Source organism: Terrapene carolina, unplaced genomic scaffold (genome assembly GCF_002925995.2).
Source record: "Terrapene carolina triunguis isolate 2854851 unplaced genomic scaffold, T_m_triunguis-2.0 Scaffold88, whole genome shotgun sequence".
Classification (NCBI taxonomy): domain Eukaryota; kingdom Metazoa; phylum Chordata; order Testudines; family Emydidae; genus Terrapene; species Terrapene triunguis.
In genome coordinates, this window is record NW_020664439.1 from 23,245,951 (window position 1) to 23,269,052 (window position 23,102).

The 23,102-nt window shown below is 48.2% G+C and overlaps 1 protein-coding gene across 1 annotated transcript in view; it reads left to right on the forward strand.

Annotated features, from left to right (window-relative positions):
* The window catches only part of RNF13 (ring finger protein 13), a 120,800-nt gene that overhangs the window by 13,191 nt on the left and 84,507 nt on the right, over positions 1-23,102 (forward strand). Inside the window, exons 2-4 of the mRNA XM_026649993.2 lie at positions 115-242; positions 1,362-1,442; positions 15,505-15,656. Coding sequence (XP_026505778.1) covers positions 129-242; positions 1,362-1,442; positions 15,505-15,656 — 347 coding nt within the window. The 5' untranslated portion in view covers positions 115-128. The remainder of the gene's footprint in view (positions 1-114; positions 243-1,361; positions 1,443-15,504; positions 15,657-23,102) is intronic.

The window sequence follows — 23,102 nt, forward strand, 5'->3', positions numbered from 1 at the left end:
AAATTTGTTAGTCTCTAAGGTGCCACAAGTACTCCTGTTCTTTTTGCAGATATTTTTAGGAAAAAATATCTGCTACATGCCATGATTATTTATTTTGTTTTGTTTTATTTACAGATATTTAATCTAAAATGCTGTTGTCAATAGGAATGTTAATGTTGTCTGCCACTCAGATCTACACCATCCTGACAGTTCAGCTGTTTGCTTTCCTAAACCTTTTGCCTGTGGAGGCAGACATTTTAGCGGTAAGTGTAATAAATGTTTTTACATGCAAATGAATGGGAATTTCTTTCAGATTTTCCTACTTATACATCATATCATGCGATACATTTTAAAACATTATCAGTGCAAAGTTAATAGTACCTATAGATTTTACCAATTACATCAAGACTTTTCAGAGAAGGTTAGGGTTAGAGTTAGGTGCTGATATCTTTTTGAAATTCAGTGTGAGTAAGACACCTAACTCCCTTCGGATCGCCTACCATAGATCTTTAAAAAGAACTCCCCACTGATTTAATTTAATGGTCAAAATAAGTAGATAGCTAGCAGACCATAATACATTCTACAATCAAGAGCTTTTACAAGTTTGGGGTTTTATGCAGAAAACTGAAAATCTGCCAAGAGCTGTTTTTGCCGTGTTTATTAGAGACTTGTATGGTACCCACCCACTAGGGCTATAGAAAAAAAAAGAAGTCACGGGGAACAGGAAAGTGTGGCTTACGCAGTTTTAGAGCTGTTATGCAATGTTGCATATGTTGACTCTCAGCTTCCACAAAAAGAAAACATTTTAGAACGTAACTGTTTAAACTGAGTACCTTTACTCACTTCCCTGTGAACTAAAATCTTTGTAGGGTGTTAAGGATTCCCTCCCTGGAGACATTTTAAAAGCTGGTTCATTTCAAAGTGAAGAAAATCCTCTCTTTGGAAGCATGTTCATGAGGCATAGCAAGATATACCCTTTGCTCAAAGTGCACTTTGGCTACAGCCAGTTTTTTGCAAATCTGGGTTAGCATTTGTGCTTGAATTGAAGGAGAGGTTTTCCCAACATTTAGTGGAATTCATCTTTCTTTTTTGTTATTGTTAAATCATTCCAAATAAAGGAAGACTCTAGAGAACTTTGAGTTTATTACATGGAATAAAGCTCTTCCACCTGACATACTACATCAGATTGGGTTGGGTAATATGTGGATGAAAGAACACCAGAAAACCCTAGGGACTGGAAGCAGCAGTGTTTATGATTCATTAGTATAGTGTTAGGAGGCACTATGTATAGTACATTTTTGCCCTAAAGAATGTGAGGTTTTTCTTGTGTTTTCAATTTGATACATGTTACAGATCTGATTTTCTTTTATATTTATGTTTAGTATAACTTTGAAAATGGAACTCAGACATTTGATGATCTACCAGCAAGGTTTGGCTACAGACTGCCAACTGAAGGCTTGAAGGTAAGAAGCAGCATCTCTTAATACACAAAGTATAAGCTAAAACAAAATTGTTACAATGTATTTTGTGTGCTATGTTGAAAATAACTTTGTCAACACTAGCTTAAAGATAGATTTATAATTTTCACAGATATACTTTAATAGTGGACTAAAAGAGGATGTATGAGGGGTTACCATCTTCAAGCACACCCCCTTCTGTCCATGCAGGAACACAGCCCTCACCTCCCTGTTGGTGCTTGCAATCATTTACTCTGACCCAGATACTGAGAACAAGTCCTTTGGTGGGTTCAATTTATTAACTTTTCTAGAGTACAAAGGATCCTTCTTTTAGCCCCTCAAGTCCAACCCTTCATTTAGCTCTAGGGCGAATGACAACAAGCATCCCACGAGTTTTTCTTCGAGTGATTGCTCATGAGTATTCCACAGTAGGTGTGTGTGCTTGCCACGTGCACCGGTGCCGGAAGTTTTTCCCTTAGCAGTACCCATAGTGGGGGAGCCCCGCTGGGACCCCTGGAGTGGCACCTCTATATAGCACCAAAAAGGGGGCTGCGCGCTCCCCCCACCCTCAGTTCCTTCTTGCCAGACAACTCCGACAGAGGGGAAGGAGGGCGGGATGCGGAATACACCTGAGCAACACATCTCGAAGAACGCCAGTTACGGAACAGGTAACTGTCCTTTCTTCTTCGAGTGATTGCTCATGTGTATTCCACAGTAGGTGACTCCAAGCTATACCTGATGGAGGCAGGTAGGAGTTTAAGGGTTACCCGGGCGGAGCACCGCCCTACCAAACCCGGCGTCATCCCGCGTTTGGGAGACGATCGCATACTGCGATGAAAAGGTATGGACAGAGGACCATGTAGCAGCCCTGCAGATGTCCTGAATACGGACATGAGCCACGTAGGCAGCGGACGAGGCCTGAGCTCTCGTCAGATGAGCCTTCACTATAGGAGGCGGGGGAACCCCTGCCAGGTCGTAACAAGTGCGTATGCACGAGGTGATCCAGTGGGAGATCCGCTGGGTGAAGACCGGTCGCCCCCTCATGTGCTCGGCCGAAGCAATGAAAAGCTGAGGGGATTTACGGAATGGCCTGGTTCGGTCTAAGTAAAAAGAGGGCGCTCTACACACATCTAGCATGTGCAGGCGTCGTTCCTCATTGGAGGAATGGGGCTTAGGACAGAGGACAGGGAGGAAGATGTCCTGATCCATGTGAAAAGCCGAGACTACCTTCAGCAGAAAGCCTGGGTGCGGGCGGAGCTGGACCTTATCCCTATGGAAGACTGTATACGGGGGTTCGGAGGTCAGGGCCCTAAGCTCCGAGACTCGGCGGGCTGAGGTGATAGCCACCAGGAATGCCACTTTACACGATAAGTGGGACCATGAACACATGGCCAGAGGCTCGAAGGGAGGCCCTGTGAGGCGGGAGAGAATAAGGTTCAGGTCCCAGAGCGGGATCGGGGGTCTAGCGTAAGGGAATGCCCGATCTAGCCCTTTCAGGAACTGGGAGGTCCTGTGGTGTGAAAACACCGAGAGGCCGAAATGGCCGCCAGGTGCACCCTGACCGAGGAGGGCGCCAGCCCTTGGGTCCTAAGGGACAGGAGGTAATCAAGGATGAGCTGGATAGACGCGGAGGAGGGGGAAGAACCCCTCTCCCTTGCCCACATGGAGAACCGATACCATTTGGCCAGGTAGGTTCGACATGTGGACGGTTTCCTGCTCTCAAGCAGGACCTGTCTAACGTCCTCAGAACACCTCCCCTCCTCCTCATTCAACCACGGAGCAGCCACGCTGTCAAATGGAGCGCGGCCAGGTTGGGGTGGAGGAGATATCCTCCCTCCTGGGAGAGGAGGTCCAGTCGGAGCGGCAGCCTGCACGGGGGGCCACTAAAAGCTGCAGGAGGGTCCCGTACCAATGTTGACGGGCCCAATCCGGGGCTATGAGGATAATCCGAGCCCCGTCTGCCTTTACCTTCTGTAGGACCCTGCCTTTCGGGGGAAGGGCGGGAAGGCGTAGAACAGGCGGCCTGACCATGGGATTAGGAACGCGTCCGATATCGCCCCTTCGCCCTCTCCCGCCCTGGAGCAGAATCATGGGCATAGGCGATTCTGGACAGTGGCAAATAGATCTACCTGGGGAGTTCCCCACTCTAGGAAGAGCTGCCTGGCCACCTCCCTGTGCAGAGACCACTCGTGTTGTTGGGAGAAGAACCTGCTTAGGCGATCCGCGAGCGTATTGCGCCTGCCGAGCTGGGCTTCCTGGCACAAGGCCCCGGAACGCGTGCCCCCTTGCCTGTTGATATAATACATCGCGGTCGTATTGTCCGTGAGGACTCTGACCACCTTCCCCCCTAGGTGCTGGCTGAAGGCTACACACGCCAGGCACACCGCCCTGAGCTCCCTGACATTTATGACCATCTGCCCTGGGTGACCATCTGCCCTGGGTTTTGAAGCTCCCCACATGGGCTCCCCATCCCAAGTCCAAGGCGTCCAACACCAGATCTAGTGAGGGAGGGGGCTCCCTGAAGGGGATACCCTGAAGCACGTTGCTTGGGAGGGACCACCATTGCAGGTCGGCCACTACATTGGGTGGCAACGTGACGACCTTGTCCAGGCCGTCCCTGGCCTGGGAATACTGGGAGGCCAGCCAGAGTTGGAGGGGCCTCATCCGGAGCCTGGCATGTCGCACCACGGAGGTGCATGCTGCCATATGGCCTAGGATTTAAAGGCACACCCATGCCGTCGTCACCGGAAAGGTCGTGACCGAGGTGATGAGACCTTTGAGCGTCTCGAACCTGTCCCGGGGGAGGGAGTCTAACAGCGCCCCTATGAAGTGTATGCGCTGAACCGGGACTAACGTGGACTTTTCCTTGTTCACCAGTAGGCCTAGACTCTTGCAGGTATCTAGCAGGAATTCTATCTGCCCCTGCACCTGGGACTGAGACTTGTCCTTGAGCAGCCAGTCGTCCAGGTAGGGAAAGATCTGCAGCCCGTTCCTCCTGAGGTGGGCTGCCACCACCGCCATGCATTTGGTAAAAACCCTGGAAGCCGTGGAAAGGCCAAAGGGAAGGACCGTAAACTGGTAGTGGTCTGTCCCTACCAGGAAGCGGAGGAAGCGCCTGTGACCCTCGAAAATGTGGATATAGAAGTACGCATCCTGGAGGTCCAGGGATGCGAACCAATCCCCCGGGTCCAGGGACAGAACAATAGAGGTCAGGGACACCATACGGAATTTGCAGCGAACGAGAAACTGGTTGAGATTCCGTAGGTCGAGGATGGGCCTGAGCTCGCCTTTCACCTTCGGGATCAGGAAATACCAGGAGTAAAACCCTTTGCCCTGGAATTCCCGAGGTACCCACTCCACCGCGCCTAGGGCGAGAAGGCGCGTCACCTCCTGATTTAAAAGGAGGGCGTGTTCCGGTTCCCCAGGGACATCCCGGGACGGAGGATGATGTGGTGGGGTTGCATCGAACTGCAGCCTGTACCCCTCGGAGATGGTACTGAGGACCTACCGGTCCGACGTTATACAGGACCAATGCACTCTGAAGGCCGATAAACGGTTGCCAAAAACCAACTTTATTAACTGGGGGGCTTCCCTGGCAACAGGCCAGGTGGCCCCCTGCAAAGAGTCAAAAATGCCTCTTCCTCTGCCTCTTGCCCTTCAAGGGGCCGGGGCGCGGGGCTGAATGGGACTGGTGCTGTGACCTGCGCCTCTGGTCCCTAGGCCTCTTAGGCGGGGGCTCGTATCTGCCCCTTACGGGGGGAGCCGAGGGCTGCGGCCTGGGTTTGTCCTTGGCTGGCGGGACATACAGGCCGAGAGTCTGCAGGGTGGTGCGGGAGTCTTTCATCCCGTGCAGATGCGTATCCGTGTGGTCTGCAAATAATGCCTTGCCGTCGAAGGGCAGGTCTTGCATGAGGGACTGGGATTCCACGGACAGCCCCGACAGCGAAAGCCACGACGCCCGTCGCATGGAGATAGCCGAGGCCATCGAACGTGCCACTGTGTCAGCCGCATCCGAGGCCGCCTGGAGAGCTGCTTTCGCCACTGCCGCACCCTTGTCGACTAGAGCCCTGAATTCCTTCCTGTCCTTTTCTTGGAGGGAGAGCTCGAATTTTGGCAGAGACCCCCACAAGTTAAAGTCATACCTGCTCAGGAGTGCTTGATGGTTTGCCACCCTGAGCTGGAAACTCGCAGAGGAATAAACCTTTTTTCCAAAAGTGTCCAGTCTCCTCGCATCCTTGTCCTTCGGGGTGGGTGCGGGCTGGCCGTGTCTTTCACGGTGGTTGACCGACTCCACCACCAGTGAGTTCGGGGTAAGGTGAGTGTACAGATACTCATGCCCCTTTGTTGGCATAAAGTACTTCCGCTCTGCCTTCTTAGAAATGGGCGGCAGAGAGGCCAGGGTTTGCCATAGAGCGATTGAAATGTTGGCTACCCCTTGGTGAAGCGGTAGGGCCACGCGGCCCGGTGCCGAGGAGGACAGGACATTAAACAAATTGTCCGATGATTCCTCCATCTCCTCCGCCTGGAGCTGGAGGTTGGTGGCTACATGCCGGAGAAGCTCCTGATGAGCTTTGAAATCCTCCTGAGAAGGAGGGGTTGGCGCCACTATGGACTCATCCGGTGCCAACGAGACAACCGGTACTGCCCCTAGGGCATCGGGCGGTGCCGATAGGTCGCACTCCGTGTCAGGGTCCGGTGCCAGTGGTTCGGCACCCGAGGACTGTTCTCGGTGCCGAGGCGGAGACGCCGAGGGCGCTTGGGATGCCCCAGCCACAGAGCAGGGCCTCAGTGGTGCGGGCACCTGGGGCCACGGTGCCCTCTGGCACCACTGTCCTTGCCATGGTGCCCCTTGCCACTGCGCCGGCTGAGGCCCAACCAGGGTTACACGTTCCTGAGGGACGGTGCGGCCTGGGGAAGGACGGGTGGGAGCCGAGGCTGAAGTGACCGAAGATCGCACAGTGCCGTAGAGCGGCTCGATCGGTCCCGTCTATGTCGGGTCCGGCCCCGGGATTTAGACCTCGACGACGATGAGACGTAAACGTCGGAGGTGCTATCTCTGGACTCCCGTTGGCGACTGCGGCTACGACGCATCGGTGCCGGTGACTGTAGGGATGCACTCAGAGCATGGCACGCACCATGGTATGATCGGCGGTGCCGATGGCGTCGAGACCTGCTATCACTGCGGCTGGACATGGAGTATCGACACTTTCTGTCCCGGCGCCTGCGGCCCCTGTGAGCCGAGGAAGACTCCAGCGACTCGCTCCCAGGCGAACCCGACAACGGAGTGGAGACCTGACGCGGGCTATGGGAAGGCCCCGCGGATCGAGCAGGGACCTCAAACTCCGACCTGGCCGGTGAGGGCTGGTGGGCGCCCAGCGGCGGCTTTCCTTGGGACTGGGGCCCCAACTCGGGGGCCCGCTCGGTACCGGCATGACGAGGATGTCGCGCGTTGCCTGAGCTGCCTCCGGCGTCGACGGAATCCTCATCGTCGGGGAGTCACATGCCCTTAAAGGGGCCAGCCATCCCTGTCTGAGGTACATATTAAAGGATGTCTGCAACAGATGTGCACTGATTAAAGTGTACATTTAAACAGATCCTGGAGCTATGCAGACATGAATCTAGCATCCTTGTATTTCTGTCCTACAGTTTGCTATTACTGAATGCTTATTATAACTGAATTTAGCTGGGCAGGAAAAAGGTTGCTGCTACATAGCTCTGCATTAAGTTATCTTTATAGGTTATGAAGGCTGAAATTATGGAGCTGAGTTCACAAACAGACTCTGACAACCCACTTCCATAAAGAGACAGAATATCTGTAGAGACATAGTTCTTTCTAGATGAGTTCAGACAGACTCTTCTAAAGCTTGATGATGAACTTAGCAGATGGGTAATTGTAGGAGTGCACCTGCAACTAGACCTGAAGAAAAATACTTTTGACAGACACCTTACCTTCTACAAAAGTGTAATCTGGGAGCAGCCACACCTGATGATGGAAGACCGAATACAGGATGCAAAGGGGTTGGCCATAAAGCTATGAACTAGCATGTCTTCTGAGTGCAAGCATTCCATAATCTGAATATATGCAGAGCATATCACTAACTATGTACAGGCTCCATGAAGAGGCTGGCTTTTAGTGTCCTCCACCTGGCGAATCATAGAACTGGAAGGGACCTCAAGAGGTCATCTAGTTCAGTCCCCAGTCCAGCGTGGAGTAGAGCGGAAGAATTACTTCTCGTGTCTTACAACACTCCTGTTAATATATCCCAGAATGATGTTCACTTTTTTTGCAACAGTGTTACACTGTTGACTCATATTTAGCTTGTGGTCCACTATGAGCCCCAGATCCCTTTCCACAGTACTCCTTCCTAGGCAGTCATTTCCCATTTTGTATGTGTGCAACTGATTGTTCCTTCTAAAGTGGAGTACTTTGCATCTGTCCTTATTGAATTTCATCCTATTTACTTCAGACCATTTCTCCAGTTTTTCCAGATCATTTTGAATTATAATCCTATCTTCCAAAGCACTTGCAACCCCTCCCAGATTGGTATCGTCCGCAGACTTTATAAGTGTACTCTCTATGCCATTGTCTAAATCACTGATGAAGATATTGAACAGAACCGGACCCAGAACTGATCCCTGCGGGACCCCACTCGTTATGCCTTTCCAGCATGACTGTGAACCACTGATAACTACTCTCTGAGGACGGTTTTCCAACCAGTTATGCACCCACCTGATAGTAGCTCTATCTAGGTTGCATTTCCCTAGTTTGTTTATGAGAAGGTCATGTGAGACAGTATCAAAAGCTTTACTAAAGTCAAGATATACATGTCTTCCGCTTCTCCCCCCATCCACAGAGCTTGTTACCCTGTCAAAGAAAGCTATCAGCCTGGTTTGCACAATTTTTTTCGGGACAAATCCATGCTGACTGTTACTTATCACCTTATCTTCTAGATGTTTGCAAATTGATTGCTTAATTATTTGCTCCATTATCTTTCTGGGTACAGGCTTGATTACATTAAGAAAAACCCCAACCTCCTAATTACTGTGGGCCAGAATGTGGCTAATTTTTACAGAGCTATACAGTGTGGGAAGGTGCTACTAGGCAGTGAGGAACTTCCTCCCCCATCACATGGATCTACTCTGCCCCATCCCTACACTGCATTGAAACTAAATATCACAGTTTAACCTATAGTCAGTGGGTGAAAAAAATGCAGTATGTGAGTGTGATATAGATTTTAGTACATCATCTGATACAATGTCTATGAAACTCACACTCCAAATTACTTCACATTGACTTGGATAGAAATGGCTTGAAAACTGGCAGAAGTCTCAGAAACAAAGGGCACTAATAAAGGGTAACATGCCACATTGCTGGGAGGTACGTAATGGGGTCCAGCAGGAATTAATACTCCCATCTTATTTAATAAGTTAAAATGAAAGAGCAAGGTAATGAAATATATATGAGATACTAAATTGGGAAATGCTGTAAATACTGGAGATGACAGAAATAATACAAAGGGGCCTAGAGAGGTTACTAATGGGGACAGAAAATGGAAATCAGCTTGGAATAATGCAACATAATACCTCTAGGGAAAATACATTAAATATCTATTTCAAATTAAGGGAGCAAGAATCGCCAGTGCAGGTTTGTGCTGTGTATTCAGGGGAACACAGAGGGTAATCCTTTTCTCAGAGGCTACAGTATGACCATATCTGCAATGTAGGCAAGACAGACAGAAGAGAAACAAAATGGATGCAAGAGGAGATGGGAAAAGGGTGATGGAGGAGGTGTGGATTTATGAATGAAAAGATTAAAGAGAGTCAAATAAGGATAGCATGTCTCATCAGCAACCTATTACCAGGCAGACAAACAGGTTATACTTTTAACGTCTGCATCACAATTAAACAGCCCCTTAACCCAAGCCCTGCAAGCCTGAGTCAGCAGGTATGGGCCAGCCGCAGGTGTCTAATTGCAGTGTAGACATACCTTGTCAAGCTCCTGTACAGGAGTGGGAGGGAAGTCTCTGTAGTACTGCAATGAAAATAGGAGGAGGGTATGTAGTGAACAAGACAGGGAACCAATGATTAGGAACAGGGAAGGGATTGTTTTTTCTCTCACCATCCCCATGGAGCTCAGGGAGGAAATGTCATACAGTCAGACCATTTAAGCAAGGTCTTTGACCACGTCTACACTACTGACCTCACAGCTGTACTGCTACAGCTGTGCCATTGTAAGGTCTCCAATGTAACCACTCTTTGCTAGCAGGAGAGAGCTAGCCCCAATGAGCAGCATTAGCTATGCCCGCAGGAGAGTTCACACCAGCACTTTTGTCATTGAAACTTTTGTCAGTGAGGAGGGTGGCTTTTTTCATACCCCCAGGGCTGGCTCTAGGCACCAGCTGAGCAAGCAGGTGCTTGGGGCGGCCAAGGGGAAGGGGCGGCACGTCGGGCTCTTCGGCGGCAATTCGGCGGAGGGTCCCTGTCCCTCTCGGAGGGAAGGACCTGCTGCCGAATTGCCGCTGAAGAAGAAAGCGGTGCAGTGGAACTGCCGCCGATTGCGATCGCGGCTTTTTTTTAAAAAAATTTCTATTATTTTTTTTCACCGCTTGGGGTGGCAAAAACCCTGGAGCCAGCCCTGCATACCCCTCACCAACAAATGTTTTACCAACAAAAGTGATAGTACAGACAAAGCTTTAGATGCACCTGCCAGTTGCAAAAGCCATGTCTGCGTGGCTTCACTGGAGCCTTGATGCCAGGGAGTGGAAACATAAAACCAAAAACTGACATGGAGGCACAGGGCTTGACTTCTCATTGATCCCCTGGTATCAGTGCAAATTCCAAGGGATCTCTAGAGTGTGTGGGTGAACCATCTTCCTTGTGGGGAAACATCCCTCTCTCAACTGAACAACTGTAGAGAAATCTTGCAAAAGGAACCTTGTATAAATTCACACACCCTGCCCCATGTTTTCTTGTAGGAGGGCTAGTCTTGTGACCAGGGCTAGTTTTGTTTAAGCTAAGATTATGTCTATACATAGCGCTTCAGTGTAGTCAATCACTATAGCAATAGGAGGAGTTCTTCCATCGCTGTAGTTAATCTACCTCCCCAAGAGGTGGTAGCTAGGTCAATTGAAAAAATCTTCCATCAACCTACTGCTGTCTACACCAGGGTTAGGCTGGCATGGCTACATCTCTCAGTGATGTGGATTTTACATCCCTCTGAGATATAGATATTCTGATGTAAGTTCGGTGTAGACCAGCCCTGAGACACAGAGTAATTAATTTGCCCAAGTACATACAATGAGCCAGTGGCAGAGATGAAAAAGAAATAAGGATTCTTAACTCTTGACCCTTTAACCATTAGACACACTGCCTCTCTTGATCTGCTTAAGCCAGTTGCAGATGAGTGATAGGTGTAAACTGTCCTGATCCTTAATTCCTGAAAGTAGTACTGAAACCCTTTCATTTTTCTGTTTATTAAAAATTGCTGTTATAGCTGCTGGTGTAGATTCAAAATGGTGGTAATTATTATTTGATGCTTATGATCAGGCTTTGTCAGTTGATCTACCGATTGTAAATATAATTATTTATCAGCTACTGAAATAGCTGGTGCCAAAGAGTACAACAAAAGTAGTAAATTCTTCTTTCACTTACAATGATCCATTCATATGGAACCATCTCTGGCTGAGAGCCCTTGTATAACAGCTCCTTCATTAAACATTCTTCATGTTAGATGTTGACATTTTCTTAATAAATGCCATCTGGTTTATTGAAACATACCCTTCAATTTCTATATTTGCATGTACTTAACTTGAGCAGCTATTTTTCTATAATGTAGCCTGGTATGACTTGCCTAAAGCTTCTCTCTAAAAGCAGATTAAAGACCCCAATTTATTACTCTAGTTAAAATAAAGTGAATATTTTATAAGCAATTACCTAATAAAAGTAACAGTTGCTGTATGTGTCAGTACCTTTCCATCCATTGCAGTAAACTTGGGGGAACCTAACCTTGGTTCCTTGCAGAATGATGCAGAATTTGTAGTGGATATTGCTCTTAATAGTTACAGACAGTGTAATGTGTCTGTCACCACAAACTCAGCAAAGACCCGATTGCTTAAAGGAACACTAATTTTAAAGATCATATATTTTTCAAAACAAAGTATCTTATTTCTAATTAGGATTAAATCTAAAGAATTTTAAAAATCAAATTTACTTTTCATGCTTTTTATATTTCCTTTGGACAATGAAAAAGAATAAGTTTTGCTTTGGTTTATAATCTGTTTTGCTTAATGGAGCTCCTACATTAAAACAATGCTGCAATATTTGGGTTGTAGTACTCTAAAACAGTGTTTCCCAAACTTGGGACGCCGCTTGTTTAGGGAAAACCCCTGGCGGGCCGGGCCGGTTTGTTTACCTGCCGCATCCGCAGGTTCGGCCAATCGTGACTCCCACTGGCTGCGGTTCGCTGCTCCAGGCCAGTGGGAGCTGCTGGAAACACTGCTCTAAAATAATGACATGTTAATGAATGTTGACTTAAAATGGAATTACTGAAGAATTACTTTTGAAACCTACATTGTATTAAATGCGTTTGTTGTTTATTTAAATAAACAACAATCAGTAACAGTAGTTGTCGATGATTAGCCAATTACTTTGAAGAGTTACTATACTATACTTTTTAATTTTAGCCACAAACAATACAGTCCCTTTCTGGAGAGAGACAGAGTTCTGTGAAAATTGAGAGAAGTCTAAGGAATATGTATGAATGATGCTAATAACCTGTAAAAATACAACTTGACCGTTGTAACTTTAATTTTCTGATCCACAACAGCACAGCTTCCTATAATTTGCATGTACATGAGAAAAAGAGTAAATGCTTTTATTCTTTTCCTGTTTCTCCTCTTCCCTTCCCACTCTCTTAGGCCTTGTCTACACTACAAAGTTTTGTTGGCAAAAGTTATACCGCTTTAATTAAAACCACTGTTGCATGTCTACATTAGTTCCTTGTGTCGGCAGAGTGCATCCACACTAATAGCTCTTGAATCGACACAGAGCGCAGTGCACTGTGGTAGCTATCCCACTGTACAACTGGCCACAGGGTGCTTTGGGAAGGGTTTGCAATGCCTCATGGGGCAGGTACAGTGTCACAGCAGTCTCTACTCCCTCCCCCCCAATCCCCACCACAGCAGTCTGCCTGTGGCGGTGTTCCTAGTGCAGGGCAGAACAGGAGCATTCCACATTAATGGTTTGCTCTTTGTTCCCCAAATGGAGCAGCACACTCAGCTGTCAGATTCTTCCTGGAGCTTTGAAAGGGGAGGAACGTATGCCTGCAGTGCAGCAGAGGTCAAAACAGTGAGCAAAGCAGTCACTGCAGGCATTGTGGGATACTAGTCCTGTTGGGATCCAGGAAGTGTGCGGACGGAAGCCTGCCCACTGCTAAAGGACCTCCCCCCAGCCTAAGGGGAGGATCCACAGGTCTGGGATTCCAAATAATTGCGGGGGACAACTAAGGAGATAACAGGAACAGGAGTGAGGTCACAGGGCTAAACGAAGGGAACCTGACGGGGACACCGAGCAGAGAACCCCAGACAGCGCCCACTGCTCCTCAAAGGTGTCAAGGGAGCCAGCGGACGCCACCCAGAGGAACTCTGCCCGGATGCGTGAATGGATTGAGGAGCAGAAATAGGCCCCAGAGTCGCAGGAAACCGTGTCAGCCAACCTCCTCTCCCTGGTTTTGTAGATGACCATTTTGGCCAGGGCTAGGAAGCCAGTTATGTTGACAAAACAAACAGCAATGTCTACACTGACACTTTTTTGGTTTAACTTTGCTGCAAAAAGCTTTATGCCTCTCATTGAGAGAGTTTTATTTTGTCAGCAAAACAACAGAGGTTTGCCACCAAAAGTAGTTTTGTGGTGTGTACACCTCTCCTATTTTGTCAGCAAAAGGCAGCTTACTTCCCCCCTTAGAATCAGAAGGCCTGCAGCTATGGAAAGTTACAAAATGAAAATAAAGTAGAATCTTTTAATTTCCTTATATTAACATTCAAGATCTCCACTATGCTAAAAAGGCTTTAGCATGGCTGTCTTCCTGGTATTGCTCTACTATTGATTGCCTGGTGTTACGCTTCTTCTGCCTTGTCCAACAGGTGAATAACATTTTATACTGTTTTAATGATCTTGTACTCTGTATATTATCATATGGTGATGCATTATTAATTAAAACTAATTAAAAAAAATTGTCAGACTGGCTTGCCGAGTATGGTGTAGTCTTGACAAGTCATGGATTTAAAAAAAAACAAAACCATCCACTCAGTACGTTCAAATTATTCATGTTTCAAACAATTCCAGACACTTTCATTATGTCTTGCTAAGCTTTAGGCTTAAACTTCCTTGTTACCATTAGGAGACAGTCAACTTTTATATTTAGGATACAAGACTGCAAAAAGACAATTTTTAAAAAATATTGATTTTCGACAACTGATATAAAAATTTATAGTGATAAATTATATTTTACCATAGTTTTTTTTAAATTTTGAGCATATTCAAGCCTGCATGCCTAAAATTAGGTGCCTAAATCTGTATTAAGGCAGCAAAATAAGTGACCTGCTTCTTCAGAGGTACAAAGTACTTGCAACTCCTAGTGACATCAAGAGAAGCAGTAAATACTAAGCACTTCTGAAAATCAATCCTGAAGTGTTTCAAGTTCAACACCCAACAATAACTCTGGATTATTCAACACATTTGAAAAATGTTGACTATGATTCTGAATGACACTTTCCCTTTAAGGAAATTAAATTAAGATACAGCTCCAATTAATTCAGATGGCATCAGTGCCACTGACTTTGTCCACCACCATTTCAAATGCTAGAAGTTCAGGAATGCCAAGATATTGTACTGTATATTGAAAAAATCTGTTAGGGCCCAGTTGTCTTCTCTGCTTGATATGTTCAGGGGACCTAAAGTGGATGAAAATGGTGTACGGGTCACACAAATGAGCCGCAGCAGTTCTGAGGTACATTCCCACTTCCACTGATCCTTGGGCAGACCCTCTTCAGATACTTCATGGGGTCAAATCTCCATGTTAAGAGTAAAGTGTCAGAGATAGGATTAAGGTTGCTCTCCAGAAGTCTTCCACCTTTGACTGATTTGCAGCGTGAGGTATGCATAGCATTTCTTCAAGCATTATCTTATGTTGCTTCCCTATCAGCGTTGTGGTATTACCTTCTCATGAGGTAATGATGTCTGGGTAGCAGCCAACATGGAACCATGGCAGCGCAAAGAGGGATTAGGGCCAGGACATTCAGCCACTATAAACATGTCTCTGTCCTTGCCAAGGTCCTAAAAACTGCAGGATTTTTCAGTGGATCTTAAAGCATCTGCAGATTAAGAGGGTCACACCCAATCTGTGTCCCATGGTTGAGTGCAAACCAAACCTTATGGTGGGACAATCGACAGAATGCCCCAGGAGTCAACATTCATGGAATTTCCTGGTCCTTTTATGATTTTCCCTCTTGTGGGGGATGTTATGGCCCTTAACTTCTGATAAGTGTGCATGTATCACTGCAAACCTTGTAAAAACCTTGCACATGTAAATGCAAATCTAGTAAGTACTTTTACAAGTATAGAGATGTTCCTCGTCTTCCCTCTTTGGTAGTGCTTGTTGGCTTAGTGTGCCTGTGGTTCTGTTAATTACAGTGAGCAGGCCTTAAAAAAAAATTATCTTGATAATGTTACTGTGCTATGTGCAGTGTTCCCTATACTGAACTATACATACACTAGAAATTCTGCAAATTCTGAAGTGACATTAGTAACTATTTACAAGCAAACAGGAAAATTAAGGGAAATTCATGTATATATTCAGTTTGACATTGTGTTTTCTCTGTAACCCCAAGCAGCACTTTGGTATTAAAGATCCTATGTAAATAAATAAAATGTAATATAATGTAAAATTCAGTGATACAAGATTGAGCTCCAGGAATTTGCTTGGCTTTCTTTTGAAAGTATGATTTTTCCCTAGCACTTGCATTATGTCACATAGAGCTAGAACTGATAGTATGCTGTGACTTTGTTTCAGGGCTTCCTAATAAATTCAAAACCAGAGAATGCATGTGAGCCCATAGCACCTCCACCACTGAAAGACAACTCCTCCAATGCTTTCATTGTGTTAATCAGAAGACTTGACTGCAACTTTGATGTTAAGGTAGGCCTCTTTCATTTTAAAGGTTTGTAAAATTTAAAGCTGCTGGTATTTCTGAATAATGGACATAGTTAATGCCAAAAAGGACTCTCCCTGACACATGAAATGAAAGAGTCGCATAATCTAGAGGCAGCTACAGTAATCATAGATGTTGGATAATTTGTGGCTTTTCACTTAAAATAACATGAAGTTTAATATTATATGTGCCATTTGTTCAGGAAGTAACATCTATCACCAGTAAGGATTGAGGAATCTAAAGTGAAAGGCTCTCCATTTCTGAGGTTGGAAAGTTAGAGACTAGAATTATTTGTTTTGGTGAATATCTAGCTTTAATATTTATTAAGTTGATAGAGTGAAAATGGGCCCACTATATGGGGCAACAAGGACATGCTAGCCTCTTGGGCCTTCTCTACCCTACCAAAAATAGTCCCTGTAATTTGCCACTGATTTTCATACGATAAAACAGGGTTCAGGCATTTTTACCACCACGTGGTTTGTTCAGAGCATGGTTATGTGATACAGTGATTAAAACTCCTGAATTCTGTCTACAGTATAGTTTCCACTGTTTCTAGTGCTGGCAATGGATTCTGGTCCTATATATACTAGTATAGAGGCAGGCTTTCTGTCTTGTAACCTGGCTCTGGTCCAGACTGAGACTTCCGCAAGAACTTCACAGGTTTAATACAAAATCTTGCCCCCTTCTGTGTATATGTTGTAGTAGGAGCAGAAGGTAGATATAGCCACTTCCCTCTCGCCCCTATGCAGCTTCAGGACAAGATTACAAGAATATTATATTGGGGGAACAAGCTACTGCTTTTACTAGTATGTTACAACCTCAAGGGGACGTAATCTTTTAGCTGGGGGAAGTCAGGCCCCAGGTTCCTGGATGCATTCTGCAGTATGCAGTACTAGCTGCTTGTGTGTTCTACTCCTTTTTGGAGCAGCAGTAAGGACACTCAAGAACATATTTTTCCCCATGGCCACCTTGAGTGATCCTGCCCTGAGCTGAAGAGAAGATTCTAGTGCTGAATATCACCAGACCCACCATGTCATTTGTCCTTACATCACTCCTAGGAGTTAGTGGAATTTAGCCCTTAATACCTTCATTCTTACATGCTGTAAGAATTGGTGAAAAATTAAGCAAGTGGTTCAAGTTAGTTTGGTGCAAGACAAAGGGGCATCATGATGTTCTTAAATTGGACCTTAAGAATGGCAAACAAGTTGGAGCATAGGCACCAACTCCTTGGGTTATCCAGGGCTGGAGCACCCATGGGGAAAAAATGGTGGGGGCTGGAGCACCCACCGGCATCCCCCCTATCAGCACCACCCCCTCCTCCCAGAACCACCTGCCTACCACAATCAGCTGTTTTGTGGCATGCAGGAGGATGGGGGGAGGGGAGAGGAGCAAGGATGCGGCGCGCTCGGGGGAGGGGGCGGAACAGGGTGGGAAGAGATGGGGCTGGGGCAGGCAGGGTAGGTGGGTCCAGCACCACCTAGCACAATGGAAAGTCGGCGCCTGTGAGTTGGAGGGTGTGATGTTGGGTGATCTGGAGTTAAGCTCCTTAGCTTATGCAGATGACAATGTATAAACATGTTTCAATTAATGATACTCTTCGCTACCTTGGTAAATTGGTGTAGTCAGCTTGGATTTACAACCACTTCATCTTCTTGGCATTTATTTTATCTTGGAAAAGGGACAATAGATCAAGTACTGAAATGCAGCAGTGGAGTCTCAGAACAAGTAAAATCTTATGTGTACCTAGCAAGCTTGATAAGTGCCGATAGTTCCAGCAAGGATAAGGTTAAAAGGAGATGTGCTGATAAAAATAGTACATTTGGTACCAAAGTGAAAATTTATCAAACCAGTGTACTAACAGTATTACTCTGTGGTCTGGGAGCAGTTGCATTAAATGAAAACAGACATCAGAAGGCTGGAGGCAGTAGAGATGAGAGTTATTCGGAAGATGGCAGGTGTAAAGTGGAATGATTTTAAGACAAATAAAGTTAGGAGTGTAGAATGTGAAGTCCGCGTACGGGATTAACTGCATTCAAAAAGATTACAATAGTGGGGACGCTATAGAAGACAAAGAGATGATAGGATGCCAAAAGAGAGTGTGTGAAAGCAACCAAGACAATGAGATCTAGAGGCTGACCACTGACTAGATAGTGAGACGTACACAGGAACATGACCTGGCTGCAGGGCCGGTTCAAGGAAGTTTCGCGCCCTAGGTGAAACTTCCACCTTGCGGCCCCCCCCCCGCCCCGCTCGGGGAGGGGGCGCAGCAGAGGTGAGCTGGGGTGGGGAGCCCTGCGGCAGCTCCCCCCACCCCTCCCGAGGCACCCCCGTGGCAGCTCCCCACCCCCCTGGCCCGGGGAGCTGTGCGGCAGCTCCCCACCCCAGCTCACCTCTGCTCCGCCTCCTCCCTGAGCATGTCGCCCCCACTCTAATTCTCCTCCCCTCCCAGGCTTGCGGTGCCAAACAGCTGATTGGCGCTGCAAACCTGGGAGGCGGGAGAAGTGGAGCGGCGACCGCGTGCTCGGGGAGGGGGCATAGGAACGATGTAAAAAAAAATTGGGGGCACCGCTTTTTGGCGCCCCCAAATCTTGGCGCCCTAGGCAACCGCCTAGTTTGCCTAAATGGTAGCACCGGCCCTGCCTGGCTGGGTTTAATGGAGGAATAAACCATGGCCAGGAATGAAAGGTGACACTGTGCTGCTCTCAGTGTCTGAAAAGATGCTTTGTGATGAGAAGATTTTTATATTTTATTGGTGTAATAAAAGTAAAAATGTGCATGAAGACTATTACTAAATTTAGTTGAGCAAATTGTGTTCTGTGGTTACATGCATGCAGCTTCCATTGCAGTCAGTGGGACAGATCTTGGGCCCGCAGGAGTCCATGTGTATTTTGCTATTGTGTTCTACATGATAAGAATTTGGTCCAGTGAGTGTTTTTGCATGCATATATAGGGCAGAATTTGTACTTATAAGTACCATTGTACTTATGTCACTGGTAAAGTTGCTACCTAATCTTTAAGTATGTATTTAACAAAGAGAAGGTATTATTCTTCTTCGAGTGCTTGCTCATATCCATTCCAGTTAGGTGTGTGCGCGCCGCGTGCACGATCGTCAGAAGATTTTTACCCTAGCAACACCCGGTGGGTCGGCTGTGGAGCCCCCTGGAGTGGCGCCGTTATGGCGCTGGATATATACCCCAGCCGACCCAGCGCCCCCTCAGTTCCTTCTTACCGCCCCTGACGGTCGTTGGAACAGTGAACCGCGGCATAGCTGCTCTTCACTATCCCTAGCCTCAGCGGTTCTACCCTCCCCCGCCTCGTCCAAGACAGGACTTTGCTAGGAGGCGGGGTCGAGGCGGTAGGCGAAGGTCGACCGGCCCTCAACCCGGTCAGAACCAGGGCCAGCCTAGGCCACCTTCAGGGCCTAGGCAAACCTTTTGAAGGTGCGGTCGAGGACGGCACCTCAACCGGCTTCCAGGATTCGGTTCCCCCTTTCCGGGATCGCCTCTCCCGTTTCCACCGTGCTTGGTCTCTTATAACATTGGACCGCTGGGTCCTTCGCACGGTGGAGAGGGGATACGCCCTCCAGTTTTCCTCGCCCCCCCCCACTCCCCCTCCCCGTCCCTCTTCAGGGACCCTTCTCACGAGCAACTCCTTACACAGGAGGTTTTTGGGCTCCTCGCTATGGGGGCCATAGAGGAGGTTCCATCGGAGCTAAGGGGCAGGGGGTTTTACTCCCGCTACTTCCTGATACCCAAGTCAAAAGGGGGTCTACGGCCCATCTTAGACTTGCGCGGACTCAACAAATTCATAGTAAAGTTGAAGTTCCGCATGGTGTCATTGGGGACCATCATCCCTTCACTGGATCCTGGAGACTGGTTCGCCGCCCTCGACATGAAGGACGCTTATTTCCATATAGCGGTTTATCCGCCCCACAGGCGCTTCCTGCGATTTGTAGTAAACAGGGTGCACTACCAATTCGCAGTCCTTCCCTTCGGCTTGTCCTCGGCTCCCAGGGTGTTCACAAAGTGTCTGGCAGTCGTCGCAGCCTTCCTTCGTCGACAAGGGATACAGCTGTTCCCATACTTGGACGACTGGCTGGTACGCGGCCGCACCAGAGACCAAGTGCAGACTCATGTCCACATAGTGACACACACTTTCCACGAGCTGGGCATTCTACTCAACAGAGAGAAGTCCACTCTAGTACCAACTCAGAGAATAGAGTTCATTGGAGCAATCCTGGACTCCAGACGTGCCCGAGCCATCCTGCCAGACAGCCGCTTTCATACCATCTCAAGCGTCATTCAAGGACTCAGGGCCTTCCCAATTACCACCATAAGAACATGCCTTGCCCTTTTGGGCCACATGGCCTCGTGTACCTACGTAACCAGGCACGCCAGGCTGCGACTTCGCCCACTGCAGACTTGGGTGTCATCGGTTTACCGTCCTCATCGAGACGACCTGAACATGGTGGTCACGGTTCCGGCCTCGGTCTTGGCCTCCCTCACCTGGTGGACGGATCGCACGGCGGTCTGTGCAGGAGTGCCCTTTCACGCCCCACAGCCCTCCCTCCACCTAGTTACGGACGCTTCATCTCTAGGATGGGGCGCTCACCTGGGGGAGCACCATACCCAAGGCCTGTGGTCCACGTCCCAACTAGCCCTGCACATCAACGTCCGAGAGCTGATGGCGGTGCGCCTGGCTTGTCAGGCTTTCCTCAACTTCCTACAGGGCCGTTGCGTGCTGATTCTCACCGACAACACCACGGCCATGTTTTACATCAACAAGCAAGGTGGAGCCCGCTCATCTCCCCTATGCCAAGAGGCCATTCGCCTGTGGGACTTCTGCATCGCCCACTCGATACATCTCACGGCGTCATTCCTGCCTGGAGTCCAGAATACGCTGGCGGACCGTCTCAGCAGGTCCTTCCAGACGCACGAGTGGTCGATTCGCCCGGACATCATCTATTCCGTCTTCCAGAGGTGGGGGTTTCCCCAGATCGACCTGTTCGCATCTTGGGCCAACAGGAAGTGCCAGGCATTCTGCTCCCTGCACGGGCGAGCCCCAGGCTCTCGGTCAGACGCCTTCCTCATGGCATGGAAAGACCATCTGTTCTACGCCTTTCCTCCATTCCCGCTGGTCCACAGGGTGCTGCTCAAGATCCGCAGGGACCAGGCACGGGTAATTCTAGTCGCTCCCGCTTGGCCGAGACAGCACTGGTACACCACACTGCTGGAGCTGTCAGTACAGAGGCCGATCACGCTCCCCTTGAGTCCAGATCTCATCTCTCAGGACCACGGCCGGTTGTGTCACCCCGACCTGCAGTCGCTCCACCTCACGGCGTGGATGCTTCATGGTTGAGTCGCTCAGAGCGGCAATGCTCACAGGCCGTCCAACAGGTCCTGCTGGGAAGTAGAAAGCCCTCTACGCGGACCACTTATTTAGCCAAGTGGAAGAGGTTCTCCTGTTGGTGTGAGCAACGAGCTACGTCTCCCTCGCAGGCTCCTATCCCCTTGATACTGGAATACCTCCTGTCCCTAAGACAGCAAGGCTTGGCGACATCCTCAATCAAGGTTCACCTCGCCGCTATTTCCGCTTTCCACCCAGGGGAACTCACGTCCTCGGTCTTCTCTGACCCGATGGTCATTAGATTCCTCAAGGGCTTAGACCGGCTGTACCCACAGCAACGACAGCCGGTTCCGATGTGGGACCTCAACCTCGTCCTCTCCAGGCTCACAGGGCCTCCGTTTGAACCATTGGCGACCTGCTCACTCCTGTACTTGTCTTGGAAGACAGCCTTCCTCGTAGCCATCACCTCAGCACGGCGCGTCTCGGAACTTAGGGCGCTGACATCCGAGCCCTCTTACACGGTGTTCCGTAAGGACAAGGTGCAGCTTCGCCCCCATCCCGCCTTTCTTCCAAAGGTGGTGTCGCCTTTCCACGTGAACCAGGATATATTTCTCCCGGTCTTCCATCCGAAACCGCACGCTACTCGTCAAGACCAGCGTTTACATTCTTTGGACGTTCGCAGGGCCCTGGCTTTCTATATTGACCGTACAAAGCCATTTAGGAAGACGACGCAACTCTTCGTTGCGGTGGCCGACCGGATGAAAGGCTCACCGGTCTCTTCACAGTGCCTGTCCTCTTGGATTACGTCCTGCATTCGTGCTTGCTACGACCTGGCCGGTGTACCAACGCCACGCCTCACTGCTCACTCCACGAGGGCCCAGGCCTCCTCGACTGCCTTCCTGGCTCAAGTCCCGATCCAGGACATTTGTAGAGCTGCAGTGTGGTCTTCGGTCCACACATTCGCTACTCACTATGCCCTGGTGCAACAATCCAGAGACGATGCTGCTTTCGGGTCAGCGGTTTTGCACACAGCAATGTCTCACTCCGACCCCGCCTCCTAGGTGGGGCTTGGGAGTCACCTAACTGGAATGGATATGAGCAAGCACTCGAAGAAGAAAAGACGGTTACTCACCGTTGTAACTGTTGTTCTTCGAGATGTGTTGCTCATATCCATTCCAAACCCGCCCCCCTTCCCCACTGTCGGAGTAGCCGGCAAGAAGGAACTGAGGGGGCGCTGGGTCGGCTGGGGTATATATCCAGCGCCATAACGGCGCCACTCCAGGGGGCTCCACAGCCGACCCACCGGGTGTTGCTAGGGTAAAAATCTTCCGACGATCGTGCACGCGGCGCGCACACACCTAACTGGAATGGATATGAGCAACACATCTCGAAGAACAACAGTTACAACGGTGAGTAACCGTCTTATCTCAGGATAGTGAGATACTTTTCAACATTTGTATTGATTTCTTGATTGTGGTTTCATTACCACTTGTTTTCACAAGCAGTAACTAACCTCATTTAAAAGGATTTCTATACTGGTGTTGAGATACTCTGTGCTAACCCCTACAGTCAATAAGGGGGGCTTCATAGTTACTAAAAGGTTATCAGGGGATTTGAGGATATGGCAGCAACTAGAGATTAATAACTGAACATTTTGCCAGTTATTGTTGAAATTTAATTCTACAGCAACTGAGATGTAATGTTGGAACGAGTCAGTGAATCTACGGCCCTTTTTTTTTAAATGCTATTCTGTATTTGCAGACAGATGGTAGAAATTGTGTGTTACTTTTTCTCCATTTAATCCATGTCTTCCCCATCCCTCTTATTCTCTTGCCACCAGGGGACACAGCAGCTGCTAAGAGTCATCTTGCTAGTTATAACTATAGCCTTTAGTGCAGGCATTCCCAAACTTTTTCATAGTGTGGACCATGTATTAATAGAGAGATTTTCTCATGGATCTCAAGCCGTCCTTCTCTTCACCATTGTGCAGACCACCCACCTCCTCATTTGCTACTGCATGACATCTCTGTGCAATTCCAGCAATTTTGTAAATGGAAAAATATTAACTGTTGATAAATGGGTCGATATTAAATGCATCAAGTGTTTTGTCCCT